Source organism: Myxine glutinosa, chromosome 4, assembly GCF_964187855.1.
Source record: "Myxine glutinosa chromosome 4, kmMyxGlut1.1, whole genome shotgun sequence".
Lineage (NCBI taxonomy): Eukaryota > Metazoa > Chordata > Myxini > Myxiniformes > Myxinidae > Myxine > Myxine glutinosa.
In genome coordinates, this window is record NC_136264.1 from 78,531,437 (window position 1) to 78,549,324 (window position 17,888).

The following is a 17,888-nucleotide window of genomic DNA, read 5'->3' on the forward strand; positions in this document are numbered from 1 at the left end:
TTTTCATGACAGTTTGGATTTCAAGAAAAGTAAAACTACCCTTTTTGGCAGACATTAACCTCGATGAACCACCGTCCATTATAAATGTTGTTGTGGAATTAATTTAGACTTGAAGTGATTGATGGACTCAAGAATTAAATTGTCCAACCTTTTCAGAAGATGATTGACAGATTTCTAATTCGCGTTTATTATGTTAATTGGGTGTTGTAATTTGTTTGCCTGTATTTGCGTTTATGTGTAAAATTTACCGCAGGTTTAAATTGCGGCTGTATTGTCGTGTGGACGTCTATTAACACAGAGCACACTACGGATGACCAATTGAGCTTTAATGAAGGCGAAGATCGAATGCGGACTTCACGATATATGCGTAGAGGAAGGGAGGGGAAGAAGAAGCAGGAGCTTTACCTGACACGATTCCCAAGCAGTCTTCAAACCTGCAGGAAATTAAACTCACAAAAACGAATTTAGAATAACAGGGAAAATAATAAAAGGGTTTATTTACAACGGAATGCCGGGACAAGATAAACGTGACGATGCAAGTAAATATCCGAAATTGGGATGTCCCCACACCAGACTTGAACACAAACAAATGGGAATTTAAATGGAAGGAAAGTAAATGTATACATTGTTGTGCACTTAGCTCGATTGGCGCCTTGGCAGCGATTGTCCAGTCCGAGCACGCACTCCAGTGTTGGCGGGAAGTAGGCCTCAATCCGCCTCGTTCGCGCACTGCAAGGCCTCACCGGCCATCCCGCTCGAAGCGAGCGAGGGGGCTTGCAACCCACCCCCTCAGCCATGCAATGTTCCCGCAGACTTGGCACGGAACTGCGATGCACCCAACGCTCAGTTTAAAATGGAGAGAGGGCCGAGGGCGAAGGAAGGCATGAGAAAAAGAGGTTGGAGCAGAGGAAACGTGAGGGCAGGAGCAAACGAGGTCTAGGCACCCAGGGATCCAACAACGAGCAATAAAGAGAAGAGCACGAGAAGGCCAACAGAGCGAAAACGGAGGAAGGGGTCCATGACCATCCGCTATGGCATCCAATGAGAGAGAGAAAATGCCGGCTCGTGAGTCATTTTGTCGCCCGTCGTCTGACGTCACCGCCCCTCCCTACCAATCAGTCCATCACCTCTCGACCTCTCGAATCTTCCTCCCCCTGTGGTCCTTTACCATTGGCCGAGCACTTCGCACTTTCCTCCTCACGTCATCGGTCGGTGGCCAATCAGTCTGTTGCTTCTTGCTCCCTTCCTTCCACCAATCCCAGGGAAGCTTCTTGCCCCTCCCCTGGCCAATCACCAGTCCTTCCCTTCTTTGCCAATTGGCGGCCTTCGTCCTGCCTGTCCAATGTGTGTTTGCCAAGTCAGGGTTGTCAGCCCAAGTGCGTCATCTGGGTTCCGGTTAGGGTTTCATTATTATTATTTGCTATGTGTGGTGCTTTTAATGGTGGCATTCCTAACTTGTGTCTATGTGCGTTGCCATATGGGACAAAGGAATGAACACAGAGGGAACGACGTGCAAGATAATTAACATAATCCCTATAACTACTTAACATTCCCCATTCCTCAAAATGGGGACAAAGATACACTTTAATCCGACATTTGCGCTCGAGAGATCCCTGACTTACGGTGCATCGAAGTGGATCTTGCCATCCACGATTATCTGAGCACCTACCTCTGCAGATCTACCTAAATATATATACCCCCTACCCCAAAATTCATAATAGTACGTTTAATGTGCAGTGGTAGAAAGTGTGTTCTGCTACTCGTGACTTGGTAAGGGAAGCCGGACCCTGATCAGGTGGAAACCCTTATTTGTGTTTGATTGTTAGGTCAGTGGTGAGCTGGTCCTGGCTGTTAAGCATAGTTTGCCGCAGTTGGTGGCAGTGTTTTGAGCTGTGCCACAAGCCTCCTTCTGCAGAAGGGCAGGGGCTGTGGGTTCAGTGACTTTGGCTATAGCCCAAGCAAGTACGCGTAGGGTACGGTTGGTTGTTTGGTTATTTTGTCGAAGTCCTCGACAATTTGTTTGGTTATTTTATGACTGTTTTTCTTTGCTGATTTCCAGCACGTTCTGGAATCGGTGTTGTGATTTGTTTACATTGGTCGTGTATTTTTTTTTTTTTTTGTATACAGAGTCGAGGCTCGTGAAAGAGCTAACATTTATCAAACAAACAAATCAAACAAACAAGCAAACAAAGTATATAAAAAGGGGAGCGGTCGACAAGATGGGGAGAGAAGGGGAGGAAGCACACAAACACAACATTTGAGAGCAGGGACATCGGGAGATGTGTGGGAGGGAGAGGGCCTGGGGGGAGGCAGGATAGGTATAAAACGCAAGGACACCAAGGACTTCCAGGAAAGAAGTCAAAAGTCACCTCAAAAAAGTGGATTTGGGGTGAAATTAGCGGGGGTAGAAAAGATCAAGGTTTTGGATTGGGGAAGATAAGAGATGGTGGTGAACAGCCGTTTTAAAGACCTGGAGGGAGGAGTGGGATTGAAGAGAGTGAGGGAGTTTGTTCCAGAGGCGGGAGAAAAGAGGAATGAAGGAGTGAAGGTTAGCAGAGAGTCTTGATTTTGGCAGTTTAACCATAAGAGGGTTGAAGGCAGATCTTGTGCGACCTGTAGGAATATTTGGGGGACAGAACCCAGAGAGAGCTGGGGGAGCAAGGCCGGAGAGGAGTCGGTAGAAGACGGAAAGACCACCAACCTGCCTGCGGTGAGTAAGTGAAAGACCCTCGGAGATAGCGTCATCGCGGGAGATTCCAATGATTCTGAACACTTTGGTTTCAACAGCGTGAAGACGAGCTAGGTGTGAGGCAGGAGCACCAGCCCAGAGGGGAGAGCAGTACTCCATTGAGCTGCGGATGAAAGCCTTGTATGTGGTATGGAGCTCAGGTGTGCCAAGGAAGGACTTCGCACGACGGTGGATGCCCAGTCGGCGACTGGCTTTGGAGGCCAGCTTGGAAATGTGGTTTTCCCAGGAAAGATCATGGCAGATAGTGAGACCCAAAAGCTTGAGTGACAGAACTTCTTGGAGAGGATTATTCAGAAAGTATATGGGAGGGTTGTCCAGTCGGTCTTTTCGTAGAGACATCGTAAGAGTGTGAGATTTGTCAGGATTGAAAGACATATTCCACTTGTTTGCCCAGTCTGTGATTTTGTCCAGGTCTGCAGAGAGTGAGGAGGCTGCAGACTGCCGATCTGAGGGATGAGGAATGGAGCGGCAGAGAGTGGAGTCATCAGCAAAGAGATAGAGAGGATTTTCAAGAGAGTCAGAGAGATCATTGATGAAGACCAGAAAAAGCACAGGGCCCAGAACACTGCCTTGGGGAACTCCAGCCTGAACAGGAAGAGGAGATGAGAGAAACCCATTCAGGGCCACACGTTGACTACGACTATAGAGGAAGTCTGCCAGCCATGCGTGGAGATTTCCATGGATACCAAAGGAGGAGAGTTTGGTGAGCAGAGCGGGGTGCCAGACCGTATCGAAGGCACGTGATATGTCGAGGGAGACAGCTCTAATTTCCTGTTTGGCATTGAGGACCTCCATCCATTGTTGAGACAGCAGAAGCAGCATGTCCAGAGTAGAGTGACCTGGTCTGAAACCAAATTGATGATCAGAGATCAAGCCATTGGAGAAGAGGAAAGATTTCATATCGGAAGCAATGATGGATTCCATGACTTTGCTGATAATTGGGAGAAGGCTGATTGGTCTGTAGTTGCTAGGATCTGTTTTTTGCACCTTTTTGTGCAAAGCGGTGATGTTGGCTGATTTCCAAGCAGATGGCAGTTGACCTTGAGCAAAAGAGAGGGTGAAGAGAACAGAGAGAGGGAGTGAAAGAGCGGAAGAACAGGATTTTAGGACCCGTGGGCTGATGCCGTCAGGTCCAGTTGCAGAATCAGAGTCGAGTGTTGACAGAAACTTTTCCATCTTGTCAGGAGGAAAGGACACGGAGTCCAGGAGCAGCTGGATACGACTGGGTATGGTGGGTACAGAGAGGGATGGGTTTGGGACACAAGATTTAGAGGCAAACACAGAGTTGAGGCATTCAGCTTTTTCACGTGCGGAGTCAGCTGTGTAGCCGTTTGAGGTAAGGGAGGGGATGGAGGGGGAACAAACACCAGAAACAGATTTGACCAGATGCCACCAGGTTGGAAGAGGGAGACAGATAAGAGAGTTCGGTCTTGAGAACGGAGAGATATTTTTTCCTGGCTCTCCTGAGGGTGGACATACACTTGTTTCGGGCTTTGTGAAAGGAAATGAGATTTCCTTCCATTGGATTTGCTTTCCAGGAGATGAAGGCAAGTTGTTTCTGGGCAACAGCCTCACCACAAGATTCCATGTACCATGGACGGGAGGAAGGGTATGACAACTGAAGACGAGATGGGATAAATCTGTGCATGAGAGAGAGCAATTTACTTTGGAAGAATTCCCAGGATGAGTTGATGTCAGAGGTGGTAGAGATGGGAGACCAGTCCAGATGATTGATGGCTGCTTGAAGACCATGCCAGTTGGCCTGAGTGAAATGCCAGACTCGTCGACGCTGAGGAGGCTCTCTGAGAATGGTCAGAGAGATGTCCACTTTAACAAGCACATGATCAGATGAGCCGATTGGAGCAGAAGAAGAGCAGCAGACATTTTCAGGGAAGTTAGTCATAACCAAGTCCAGAAGAGAAGATGCTCCGTTGACTGAGATCCGGGTCAGGAAATTGACAGATTGTGTCAGTCCCAGTGAGTCGCAGAAGTCCTTTGCTGAAAAGCCGTGGCTGGTGAGAGAGGTACCCACACCCAGCCAACTGGCATGGTGACAATTGAAATCACCGTATTAGTGGTATTATTCTGTGTGCGTACCTTCAGGTGAAGTGTCTCGCATGTCACATATTTGGGGTTCTGTGTAACTGTTGATTCGTGTTTTCCCTGTATTTCATATCCGTAAAATTCATTGGGAGGTGCATTTGTAAATGAGTATGGAGATGTATCGTGGATCAGCTGTTCATGAGCTCAAGTGATTGTGTGCGTGTCTTGAATTCTCACAGGAAGAGTGGTTTCAAGAGTGAGTTTGGTGTGTGGCAGGGTGTATGCTTTGAAAATGGTGTGTAAGAGACACGCCTTAATCCGACACCTTCATCGAAGATACACCTTAATCCGACATTCCGGCAAGACAGGTGCCTGACTTACTGCACATCAAAGTGGTTCTTACTACCCACGATCATCGGAGCACATACCTGTGCAGATCTACCTAAATCTCTTTATCGCCCTACCCCACAATTCATAACACAGCCCTCTCCCCCCCCCCCCCCCTCCCCGGAACCGTAGTCCCTGCGAGGTTCACTGCAGGCGCTACCATTGCAGTCATAACACTTACTGCACACAACAACAACAGGCATTTTGAGGCCATTTCCCTGCTAGAGCGGGGGTGAGCCTTGCGGTCCCCATGACCATCTTCTCCATTTTGCCCTATTTTCTGCACCTCCCCTTGTTAACCCCCTTGCCCGCATTTCTTCTTCGACCATCTTCAGCCAAGTCTTTCTCAGTCTTCCCCGTCCTCTACTTCCTTCTACATTCATTTCCATCACTCTTCTCAACCAGTCACTTTCATTCTTCCTCAACACATGACCAAACCATCTCAAACTGTTTCTCTTCACAGCATCCATCACAGGCTCTATTCCCATCATCTTTCGCAATTCATCATTTGTCTTCCTCTCTCTCAATGATACTCCACACATCCACCGAACCATTCGCATTTCCACCCTTTCCAGCCTTTGTTGCTGCTCTACGTTCATTACCCATGTCTCGCTCCAATAAATCATAACACTTCTCACACATGCAGCATACACCTTTCCCTTCAGCTTCAACGACACTCCCCTGCTGATTAGCACGCCACTCAGTTCCAGAAACTTCTTCCATGCACATCTCACTCAAGCAACCGTTGCCGAGTCTGATCCACCTTCTCCATTCAGCATGTCTCCACGGTGACAAAATGTTTTCACACCTTCCAGCTTCACGCCGTCTCCAAGATACAACTCAACATTTCCTCCAGCTGCAGCTCCCTCTGTGCACACCTTACACTTGAATGTAGCTGCCACACTAGTTAATGACCCTCTCAAACCACTACATTTTTGATGAACCCACTCAGCGCACATTGTACATTGAATGGAATTCACTCCGACACCCTTCCTGCACACAGCACATGGCCACTTCCCAGTTCTTTCCACCTCACCACATGCTTTACCACTTGCCATCCCGTTCGTTTTTCCGATATTCATCTTCAGACCTTTTGTCTCCATACATTCCTTCCACTTGTTCATCTTCTCCTTCAGTCCATCCATACTTTCTGCAATCAACACCAGATCATCTGCATACAACAACTCCCACGGTAAACCCTCCTTTACGTTCCGAGCCAGCACCTCCATCACAGCTACAAATAGTAGTGGACTTAGTACTGACCCCCTGATGCACTCCCACCTTCACCTCAAACTCACCACTGTTCCCGTCCTTCATCCTTACAGCTGTGCGCGCTCTTTTGTGCATTGCCATCACTGCTCTGATCAACCATTCCTCCACTCCTAACTTCCTCAATGCCCATGTCACTACTTCACGTGGAACCCTATCGAATGCTTTCTCCAGATCAACAAACCCAAGAAACAACTTCTTCCTCTTCTCCATGTACTTCTCCTGCAACTGCCTCACAATAAAAAGCACATCTGTCGGTCCTCTTCCTGGCATAAATCCAAACTGCATTTCGTCAATCTTCACTTTCTTCCTTATCCTCCTCTCCAACACCATTTCCAATACCTTCATTCCATGCTCCAATAACTTTATCGCTCAATACGAGCCACAGTCCAGGGGGTCACCTTTCCCCTTGTATGGAGGGACAAGGGTACTCAGTTCCAAATCCACTGGAATGCGGCCTTCTTTCACCACCAGATTGCAGACCTCTGTCATTCTCTTCACACCCCAATTTCCCGCTGCCTTCAACATATCTCCCACATCTCCCGACGGCCCTCCCGCTTTTCTACTCTTCATTGCTTTTATCACTTCCTCAAATTCCTTCTCGGTTATCTTCTCTGCCGGTCCTAAAACTGGGTTACTCTCTATGTTGCCATCCCATTCATTCTCTGCATTCAACAGTATTTCCATATATCTCTTCCATCTTCCTTTAATTCCATCTGGGTCCACAACGATTTGTCCCACTTCATCCTTCAAGCAACTCAACCCCATCACATCACACCTCTCTTTCGCTATCTGCTTTGCAATCCTGAATACCGCTCTCTGACCCTCTTCCAAATCCAAGCGTTCTCCGAACATTTTCCTACATGCCTCCTGCACCTTTGCTACCTCTTTCTTTGCAGCCTTCTTGGCTGCCTTATAACTTTAATGCTCTGCCTTTTCTGCCCCCATACGCTTCGCCTTCTGCCACTCCTTGAACTTCTTCCTCTTCTCACACTCACTGTCTCACTTAATTAGCCGATGAAATAAATCAGGAGGGCTGTGGGAAGTGAGCTGAAGCTACCTACTTATGCTCCTCAACATACTTCCCCCTTAAACAACCATGCATTTCAAACATTTACAATCATTTAGAATTCCTCATTCCTGCGGAGGGAGGAAACAAACAACACAGAAACCTAACTTAACCACAAACCTTCACACAGGATCGGTGGATTTCGTCCACATTCACTCAACACAAACCCATAACCACTCATACACATCCACAAATCGTCACAACACAAAATCATGACAACATATATTTCAGCGCCCCCCCCCCCCCTGCAGGACCATGGCATAGATGTTATTTTCGTGTGTTTCTCTCAATTAAATAACGGGGAGGTACCGCACAAGTAAGATGGTGGGGGCGCTTAAAGCTGTGGTGCCCGCAGTCCCAAACAAGTCACCCGATTTCTTTGCCCCCCCCATCCCTTTACCTCTTGGCCCCTGACAACCAAATACACCATGCTCCGTTGCCTCTTGCGTCCTTGCAGCCTCACGGGTCACAGGGAGTCTCTTACCCTACGACGCCCAAACAGACCCCACCACCGACGGGCTCCAATTTCTAGACACCACTGGCTGCCAGGGGTAATTGCCGCAGAGGGGAGCCACAGTCGTCGCTCCTCCAGAGCTTGATCTGTACCTGCGGACACGCACACCTTCCCCACCCACAAAATCCACAAAAACATTTTCTACCCCACTGCCATTCAGTCCTCTCAACACATTGTTCAATGAACAGATGTTACAAAAAGTTTTTGCCATGGCCTGCTTCTGTGAAATCCCATATTCACATTTAACCATTTCCAAACACAATCTTCACCACTCATTCACAGTTCATTTCCAACGTCACAACCACATGAAAACACATACCTCTACACAAATTTTCTAGTTGGTCAGGTCCAAAGTGCCATCCACCCTACAAAATCCCAAATTTTCACCCATTGTACCAATCAAATTTCTCGAAATTTCACTTTTCTCCCTACTGTACTGACAGGTATGTGGATCCGCCTCCAACAGTGAACTGTACTCAACTACTACATGTGGCCATGACAGCTCTGCACCTCTACTGTGCAAGGTTCATCAGGACAAGCTGAGCATCCGAAACGCCAACATGGCCCATGAGTGTCCATAAGGGTGCGACCCACCATCCATCCTTTGCCCCCCCCCCCCTGCGAGGAACACGGCTGCACCAGCCCCAGCTGGCCAATGTGGTGAGCACCTTCTGCCAACAACACTTCCATTTTCCAAACCTCGACCCTGGGGGAGGCGGTCGCAGTGTGTGGCATCCTCATCACGTCACCTGTGCTGCCCTCATCCCCCAGTTCACACAACTGCAGCCCCCAGTGCCCACCCACACTTGAAAACACCAAGGTCCAGCAAACAGCCATGCTCCACCAGGAGACTTCTCCAGAAGACATGGTCCAAACAAGTCGGACACGCACAGCACCACGTTTACCCCCAGACTACCCAACCACAGCTCCACAATCCCGCGTCCCAAATATTGGCATAGTCGCCCCCCGTGACCAGTTGAATTTGATCAATAAATACATGGTCCGGCTCCACCACACGGACCCCCAATAACTCTACCCCTGGTTGCACTGCACAACCGCCCTGGTGCTGCACCATTCCAAATTCATCCCCCGGTTGGGGTGTTGTGACATCCACCCGGTCCCGATAAACAACCAGGCCAGAATGCGGGAAACATTCCCTGTTACAATTCTCACATTCCACGCTCACCTGTGCGCATTACACATCTACCTGTGAATTTCCTTCCCTACCTTCCTCCTTTCCTTCAATTGCAATTCTCGGTGCAATTCCCTGCTCGTGAGCAACATGCACATCTGCCTGGGCCGTACTCTCTCCCATTCCCAATTTAGCTTCCCCCCCCCCCCCCGTTCCGATTCAATTTTTGCCACCTTTGGTTTCTCCTGTGCCCCGGCAGCACCATTCGTTCGTCCTTCCCTCAATTTATTCATACATTCATCAATTATTTTTCCCACTCTTTCAAATTTTTCCCTCCAATCGATCACTCATTCCCTACATTCATTCCCCTGGGACTCCATTTTGTTTTTCATTTCTCCCATCTCATTACTCATTTTGTTTTCCAGCCCTCCAATTTTGTCATTCAATTCCCGACTGGCTCGCTCACTTTTCTCACTCTGAGCATTTATTATGCTATATCTCATTTCCCTCATCATTTGCATCCACATCTGGACGGGCATCGGGGCTGTTCCAATTGTTCCCGGCTCCCCGGTAGGGGAGGGCGGTACGTTGGTACTCAGGACGGGGGAGGTTCCAAGGCTCACCTCTAAATCTAATTCCCCTATTTCCGGCTCACTCCCTTCACTGGCGGAGGCCTCGCTGCGTACCTCCATCTCCTCAATCTCCGACATCCGCCTTCCGGAAGATTGTTTCCCGCACGCGTATTTATTTTAATTCCAGAAACACAATTTAAATTTGACGAAGACGTGATATCGTGCTCCGTATGTCCAATTGACTATTGAATTTCTCCACCTCGCCTATAAAAATGTTTGCGTTCAAACGTCGGGCGCGATGTACGCCCGACCCTGTCGATGTCTCGCCGCGGACAAAAAAGTTTGTCCGACGGGTTCGAATCCCACTCCTGACACCAAATGTCACGCAACTCCGATTAACACCAGAGTTGCGGATGCCGATTACGAGGCTTTAACTCCCGAGGCAGAAGCTCAATAGCGGATTCCAAAATCAACACCTAAAACCCTTAAGCGCGCGGAATGAAGGGGAACGGCGAGAGCCCCGCAGCCTTATCTATTAAAACTAAACACCCGGTAAACTGCGTTCAGATATATGTACAAAAATAACATAAGGGTTTATTCAAATGAAAAAGGCAGGACAGGAAAATGCGCACCGATAATAAATATCCTAATCGGGATCCCACGCACCAGACCTCAAACACAAGATGAGGGGGATCAAATACGAAAGAAACACGTCTTTTATGTCAAAATGTACGCAGATGCGGCCTTATCTTGTCTTTGTCGTCTTGGTGGCTGCCGTCCAACACTGCTCCTTCCGGCCCGATCGCACACCACGAGGTCCCTCGCTCCAAGTCCCACAAGGCCTCTTAGGACCGAGCACCACGCACCAAGCACCGATCACCACGAGGTCAACAGCAGGACAGCGAGCTCCACTCGGGCTACACCTCAGCCCAACTCGGGTCAGGATCTCTGAACGACTCGACCGGGCTGCTAAAAAGAACTCCCTATGGCTCAACTGCCAACTCTGCGAACTGCGCACTGCGAACGGCCAACGCAACTCGGGCTCTCTCTCCTCGTGCTGAACTCAGGATCTCAACTCGACTCGGGTGCACACAAACTCTTGACTCAGACCTCACTCAACGTGCTGAACTCTCTACTCAACTGCCGAAAATGGCGTCCGGGCCTCGGTAATATCTCCGGCCGATGACGTCACATTGGCGCACTGCTCTGCCAATCAGAGCCTCCCCGGCTCGCCGGCTTGTCCAGGGGCACGCCCACTGTGCCACTGCCACTCCTGTCCCCGATTCCGTGGTCACCGCACGTTCTATGCAAGGTGGGTAGGCCTCTCGGAGGTGTAAATGGTGGCGGCCAATTGTGGTGGTGTTCCAGCCTGATTTCTTTCTAAGTCATGTCAGGGGGGAAAGGCGTCATTTAGTGTTGTACTAAAGGTCCTAACTAATGTTTATGTGGTCTGCAGTGCCATAATGGACAAAGGTTTGACTACTAGGTGAGACATACAAGGGCTCTACTGATTAACCCCTACACTAACTATCACACGAATCTCCTGGCAGATTCACAATTACACACCTTAACCGACAAAACACCTAAACATGGACTTATTACAGGAAGTGTTCCTTATCGCGACATCTCGAAGCATGTTACCTACTCAGATCTACTCTGCTCTACATTTTGCTCTACCAAATTCGTCACAGTATTTATAACTTCGGGGTTGTTTGCGTTTGTTGTTTATTTTGACAAAGTTCTGCAGTTGTGTTCAGATGAAATCGTCGTAAATTACTGACGAACTTAAACCTCATTTGACAAGATTCTGTGTTTCTTTGAGAGAAAGCGAAGCGACCGTAAGAGCGAGTGCAGTTGCACATTGTCAAAGCTAAAGGGCAACGTGCGAATGAGCAGCAAGAGGTGAAAAGGCAAAGCGCCCACGCGCGGACGTGGTAGAAATCATCAAGGAAGCACACTTTCTCCTCGAGAAAATAAGGAAGTGTATGAGGCAACGTGCAAAGGTGAAAGAACAAATAGTCACGTCGAGCTCTCCACCAATATAAAGCCTCAGTACCACCACAATCCATACAGGTTTCAGAATCAAACGGTGTGGTCATGTCTAGTCAGGGCCCTAAGGGATATTTTGTTTCTTCAAATTCTTCCAAAAGCACCAAATTTGGCCCAGATGTTGCCCATGCCATACTCTTTCGATTTTAGACGGGCGCCCCCCCCCCCGGGGGGCCCATATTGGCGAAATAATAAATGGCCGCCACCCGGATTAGAGGAAAATCAGTTAAATAACCAAAGGGGTTGGAATCATGTATGATACCACTTTTCAGGGGTTTTCGAGGTCGAGGAATCCAATTATGATGTTATTTTGATGATTCGAGGTCAAGGTCAACCCTCAAGGTCATCTTAAAGGTCATTTTTGAGTCAAACATTTCGGTTTTTTGAGTTTTTTGTCAAGATTTACGTGAGGTTCACCATTTTATGTTTCTGGGTTGGGTAATCGAACTCTGACCTTATTTTTGACAATTAGAGGAAATATTTACATGTCTATTTCCTAATTTTCAGGCATATGCAGTTCATCAGTCTAATTACAAAGGTACGGATTTTGATGTTTTATGAACTGTATGCCATATCCTTGTGTTTAATTTTTGTGCGATCATGATCCGGGTTCATGTATACATGTCATAAATATGACGTCATAGGTCATGTGACCTGGCGGCCATATTGGATTTTATGAAAACCTTAAAAATGGATCCCTGCCTTCATTTTTCGATCGATTCATTTTGAACTTTGACCACTTATAGTACGCCATGTGATTGGATGCATATCCTAATTATGACGTCATAGGTCAGGTGACGTGGTGGGATGGACCGGTGTGGTCCCCGGATCATAACGCCCTTGGCGCCCGTCAAAAATCGAGAGTATGGCATGGGCAACATCTGCGCCAAATTTGATGCTTTTGGAAGAATTTGAACCAAAATATCCCTAAGGGCCCTGACTACAGGTGATGTGAGCGCGCATTGTTATTTGCCAAAATTCTGCAGTTCAAGTTGTGTTCAGAATTAAATCGTCGTGAATTACTGCATTATTTAAACCTTATTTGACAGGATTACGTGTTTACTTGAGTGAAAGCGAAGGGACAGTGAAAGCCAGTGCAGTTGCAGATGGTCAAAGCGAAAGGACGACGTGCGCATGCGCGGAACGAGAGGTGAAAGGGGAAAAGGCACAAACGCGGACGTGGTGGAAATCACCAAGGAAACTGCAGAGAAAATAATTAAATGATGGAGGAATCATGGAAGGGTCAAAGAGCAAATGGTAAAATCGAGTTCCCACCAATAGAAAACCTCTATCACGACCATATAAAGACAGGAATGCTCGTGGTTTCGTTTATTCAGCTTTGGATTCAACTGCTGTCGTCATGTCTGGTCGTGGTAAAGGGGGAAAGGGTCTCGGGAAAGGAGGTGCTAAGCGTCATCGCAAGGTGCTGCGTGATAACATCCAGGGAATCACGAAGCCTGCTATTCGTCGCCTTGCTCGTCGTGGTGGGGTAAAGCGCATCTCGGGTCTTATCTACGAGGAAACCCGTGGAGTTCTCAAGGTGTTCCTGGAAAATGTTATCCGCGATGCTGTTACCTACACGGAGCACGCCAAGCGCAAGACCGTTACTGCCATGGATGTGGTGTACGCTTTGAAGCGCCAGGGCCGCACACTCTACGGTTTCGGTGGTTAAACATTCTGGGGGTGGTGTTCATCAACAGCAACAAAACGGCTCTTTTCAGAGCCACCAACTCGTTCATGAAGGAGCTTCACGCGACTTGAACTTTGTATCATGTATTCTTTGGCACCAGAAATGCAATGTTTATGGCAGAGTTTATATTATTATTTTGGGATTGAGATGAACGGGTCAAATAATATATGTTCCGATTACAATAAAAAATGTGTATTTTAACATGAGCCACCTTGCAAGTGACATGACATGATGCCCAACAATTGTCACTTCACAATCCTTTGGGGGTTCATTGAAACATTGTGAAACCGCATTCCCTGAAGACAGCCAACCTCCACCGTCTTGTTCCACGTTTCCATTTGTCTTTACTAGGGCATGCCCGTACTATATATAAGCTAGGACGTGCCCGTACGTGGGTGCCCGTTCCTTGCCAAAAAAAAAACAAAAAAAAACATGAATGGTTTGGTCCATTCGCAACGACCACAGAACCCCCCCCCTCTATTTACATGCAATGGTTTGGTCCAAAGCGAACGGTTTGGTCCATTCGATGTGATTCGATGATTCGATGTGAATGGTTTGGTCCATTCGCAACGACCACAGAACCCCCCCCTCTATTTACATGAATGGTTTGGTCCATTCGCAAAGCCAAAGCGAACGACCACAGAACCCCCCCCTCTATTTACATGAATGGTTTGGTCCATTCGCAAAGCCAAAGCGAACGACCACAGAACCCCCCCCCCCCCCCTCTATTTACATGAATGGTTTGGTCCATTCGCAACGGCAAAGCGAACGGCGAACGGCTAAATCGCCATAGCTCGGTAAGTACTTGTCCGATTAATTTCAAACCTTGAAAAGGCACATCCTCGGGTCCCCAGCAATATACCTGGCAAGTTTCAAGTATATCGGACCGGTAGTTGTCGAGAAACAGCGGTCACAGACAAACAGACAAACGTACAAACGTACAAACGTACAGACAGAGATTACTGGAATTATAGATAGATAAAAAGAGCATCATAAAACGTATTTCCTTCCGACCCGTAGACACATTAGAAACGCACAAAAGGTCGTGATAGGTGGCGAGTTTGGTGAACGGTCGATTACTCTTTCAAGAAAGGTGTGGCTCTGAAAAGAGCCGTTGGGTGGTGTGGTGCGGAAGCTGTGCACAAGACCATGGACGAGTGGGTTAAGCTCGCTCCCCGCGGATACGTCGTGCCAGCTGGATGTCCTTGGGCATGATGGTGACACGTTTGGCGTGAATCGCGCACAAATTAGTGTCCTCAAACAGCCCAACGAGGTAGGCCTCGCTCGCCTCCTGCAGCGCCATCACTGCGGAGCTCTGGAATCGCAAATCGGTCTTGAAATCCTGTGCGATTTCACGGACGAGGTGCTGAAACGGCAGCTTGCGAATGAGCAGCTCCGTGGACTTTTGGTAGCGCCGGATCTCGCGCAGCGCCACAGTTCCTGGACGGTAACGATGCGGCTTTTTCACGCCACCGGTGGCTGGAGCACTTTTCCGCGCCGCCTTCGTCGCCAACTGCTTTCGGGGAGCTTTTCCACCAGTCGATTTACGGGCGGTTTGCTTCGTACGAGCCATCGTGACCGGCAAAAATCAACACAAAACAAAACAACAGCGAATGAAACATGAGAAATGCACGGTCTGATTTTGTTTGCGCCGCGAGACGCTTCGGCCGTTCGCCATTGGCTGGCACAAATGTGAAATTTCAGCGTGTTAAGAAAATTTCACGTTAAGATTAAGGTTAAGGTTAGGAAAAAAACGAAAAATTTCACGTTTGTTATTGGCTGCCTCAAACACTCTCCCATTCGCTGAAGAATTAATCCCCGCCTCACTCTCTATCCATTGGTCGAAACTTCACTCTCCCCTCTCCATTGGCTCAAATCCGAGCCCGATGTGATCCGCTCCGTGAGGGAAAGCTCCGTCCGCCCTCCTTTGCTCGTTTTTCCCACCAATATCTATCCTGGGCTCCTTTGGGCCTGTTCAACAATTCTTTAAACGTGAAGAAGCAAAAGGCATATCCATGCCGAATAATTGCGAGTGTTTGTCTTGTAATACTAAAAATTTCACAATTCTACTCTATTCGATTTCAAAATTTGGTAGTTTGTCGAGGTGGCGTCGCCAGGTAATACATTTTTACATTCCGGAACTGCAGTCTGTAAATAATGCTTTTTCCCCCCATTTCCCGATCTGTACGTTGTTTGTAAAAATGGGTTTTGATTTGTGAGTTTGATAAAAATGAATTTGTAAAAAAAATACACAGCAAAGAGTTTTGTGTAAAACACGGATCGTGTATCGCTGATGCTGCTGCCGTTGTGGGAGAGCTGACGAGCTCTTGGGCCTTGTGTGAGGCGAAGCCGTTTACTTTCCCTTGCTTTTCTTGGGGAACAGCACGGCCTGGATGTTCGGCAGTACACCACCTTGCGCGATCGTCACCCCGCCCAGCAGTTTGTTCAGCTCCTCATCGTTGCGGATGGCGAGCTGTAAATGACGCGGGATGATGCGCGATTTCTTGTTATCTCGTGCAGCGTTACCGGCGAGCTCCAGGATCTCTGCAGACAAGTACTCGAGCACAGCCGCCAGATAGACGGGAGCGCCGGCACCGATGCGCTCGGCGTAGTTGCCTTTGCGAAGATGTCTGTGGACATGGCCCACGGGAAACTGCAGCCCAGCACGGGAAGAACGAGACTTGGCCTAAGCACGAGTCTTTCCACCGCCCTTACCACGTCCCGCCATGATGTTTGTACACTGGAGTAAACATTTTCAAACGGCGGATTGCTGAATATAGTAACACACGATAAGCCGTTGCGAACAGGTATCTTTTGAAACGAAAATAGGATCAGGAATGCCACACGCCTACATTTTATCCAACCAATGGGTGGACAGCTTTGGCCGAGCCTCACAAATCCACGTCCCACGTCCAATGCTGGTTTGATCCACATTTTTGCATATTTACCCTTTTTTCAAAGGACTTCGTTCACCCTCTGTTTCTATTCTTCGCATCGGTATTTGCATTTGTTCTCTCGCTGTACTATTGTCTTCATCTCAGCTCATCATACCCTCGAATCCACCCAAGCCAGAATCTAAAACTAAACAGTTGTGTAATGGTGAGAGCATCTGCTCGGGTTGGAAGGTTGGTGTTTCGAACGACAGCATAGTTACACCAAAGACATCTAGCATATAGTTATACCAAAGACAGGAGGGATTTGAATGGGGGGATTTAATGGGAAATATTTGAACACGACGACTGTGTGACCACTAGTTAAAATATCTGAAAGACTGATGACTGTTATGTTATGTGTTACCTCCCCAAACTCCGGTTACGGTGCCCCTCAGAGTCTCTAGAGGGAATGCGGCAGAAAGATTTGTTATTTTGAGTGTTCTAATAAACCATGGCAAAACCACACCAATGCAATTGTGGAGAATAAACAAGTCATTGTATTGTTATGAATTTTAGGGTAGGGACATATATAGATTGAGGTAGATCTGCATAGGTAGGTGCTCCGATGATCATGGGTAACAAGAACCACCTCGATGTAAATAAGTAGAGGACCTGTCTAGCCCATATGTCGGATTAAGTGTATCTTCGTCCCCATTACGAGGAATGGGGCAGGTTAAGTAGTTGTAGGGTTTATGCTAATTACCCGGTGTGTCAAACCTGTGATCATACCTGTGTCCCGTATAGCAACGCACTATAGACATTAGATAGGCTCAATAGTAACACCACACAAACACTACTTAAATCCCCCCTCCGCCACAACAACCATAAACCCACCGGAAGCCAGTTTGGGGAACGGCCGATGCAGCTACATCCAGCCACAACACCAGCTTGCACAGTAACACTCATTGCTTAGGCAGGCTGAGGCCACGCCCACCTTGTGAAGGATTGGTAGAAGTAAGACACCACAGGACGAGGGCCGCCGATTGGCGGCGTGGGAGAGGACTGGTGATTGGTCAGGGCAAAAGCAAGAAGCAGCTCGCTGAGTGGTGAAGCAAGACCGAAGGAAGCGACAAATTGGCCATCAAACGAATGGCATGTGAGAGAGGTGACGCAGCCATTGGTGGAGGGTTGAGCATGCAATGTTGGCCGGCATGGATTGGCAGAGAGAGAGAGAGAGATGACGTCAAGAGGGGATTGACAAAAAGAAGAGACCGACATTTTCTCTCTCTCGTCCCTGCTCGTTGAAGAGACCTGAGTGCCTGGACCTCGTTCGCTCCTGCCCTCACAATTCCTCTGTCCCCGACCTCCTGCATGGGTGCATGGGTTGCATGTGCATGGCAGTTGGGTGCATGGCAGTTTCGTGCCGAATTTGGGAGGACATTGCACGGCTGGTGAAGCAGGTTGCATGCCCGCTTGCTCACTTGGCGCGAGAGGTTTTACTGAGGCCTGGTGAACGGGGGCGCATCGAGGCCTTTCTTCCC

General features: G+C 48.2%; 3 protein-coding genes across 3 annotated transcripts; 1 reads left to right on the forward strand and 2 right to left on the reverse strand.

Annotated features, from left to right (window-relative positions):
• The first annotated feature begins 11,873 nt into the window (after positions 1 to 11,873).
• Positions 11,874 to 13,675, forward strand: LOC144891542 (histone H4). The gene has a single exon (XM_078775163.1). The coding sequence runs from the start codon at positions 13,145 to 13,147 to the stop codon at positions 13,454 to 13,456; it is 312 nt and encodes a 103-aa protein (XP_078631289.1). The 5' UTR covers positions 11,874 to 13,144; the 3' UTR covers positions 13,457 to 13,675.
• A 961-nt stretch (positions 13,676 to 14,636) lies between these two features.
• Positions 14,637 to 15,047, reverse strand: LOC144891620 (histone H3-like). Its single transcript, XM_078775256.1, has one exon. It carries the CDS (start codon positions 15,045 to 15,047, stop codon positions 14,637 to 14,639), a length of 411 nt encoding a protein of 136 aa, XP_078631382.1.
• A 780-nt stretch (positions 15,048 to 15,827) lies between these two features.
• LOC137424869 (late histone H2A.2.2-like) lies at positions 15,828 to 17,313 on the reverse strand. The gene is made up of 2 exons (XM_068112737.2): positions 17,242 to 17,313; positions 15,828 to 16,127 (listed from the first exon to the last, which is right to left on the reverse strand). The coding sequence occupies exons 1-2, from the start codon at positions 17,311 to 17,313 to the stop codon at positions 15,828 to 15,830; spliced, it is 372 nt and encodes a 123-aa protein (XP_067968838.2).
• Between the last annotated feature and the right edge of the window lie 575 nt (positions 17,314 to 17,888).

Coding starts and splice junctions, on each gene's coding strand:
- LOC144891542 (XM_078775163.1), top strand. CDS start 13,145: ATGTCTGGTCGTGGTAAAGGGGGAAAGGGTCTCGGGAAAGGAGGTGCT.
- LOC144891620 (XM_078775256.1), bottom strand. CDS start 15,047: ATGGCTCGTACGAAGCAAACCGCCCGTAAATCGACTGGTGGAAAAGCT.
- LOC137424869 (XM_068112737.2), bottom strand. CDS start 17,313: ATGAGTGTTACTGTGCAAGCTGGTGTTGTGGCTGGATGTAGCTGCATC. Junction 16,128..17,241: donor GTTCCCCAAACTGGCTTCCG/GTGGGTTTATGG, acceptor GCTGGGCTGCAG/TTTCCCGTGGGCCATGTCCA.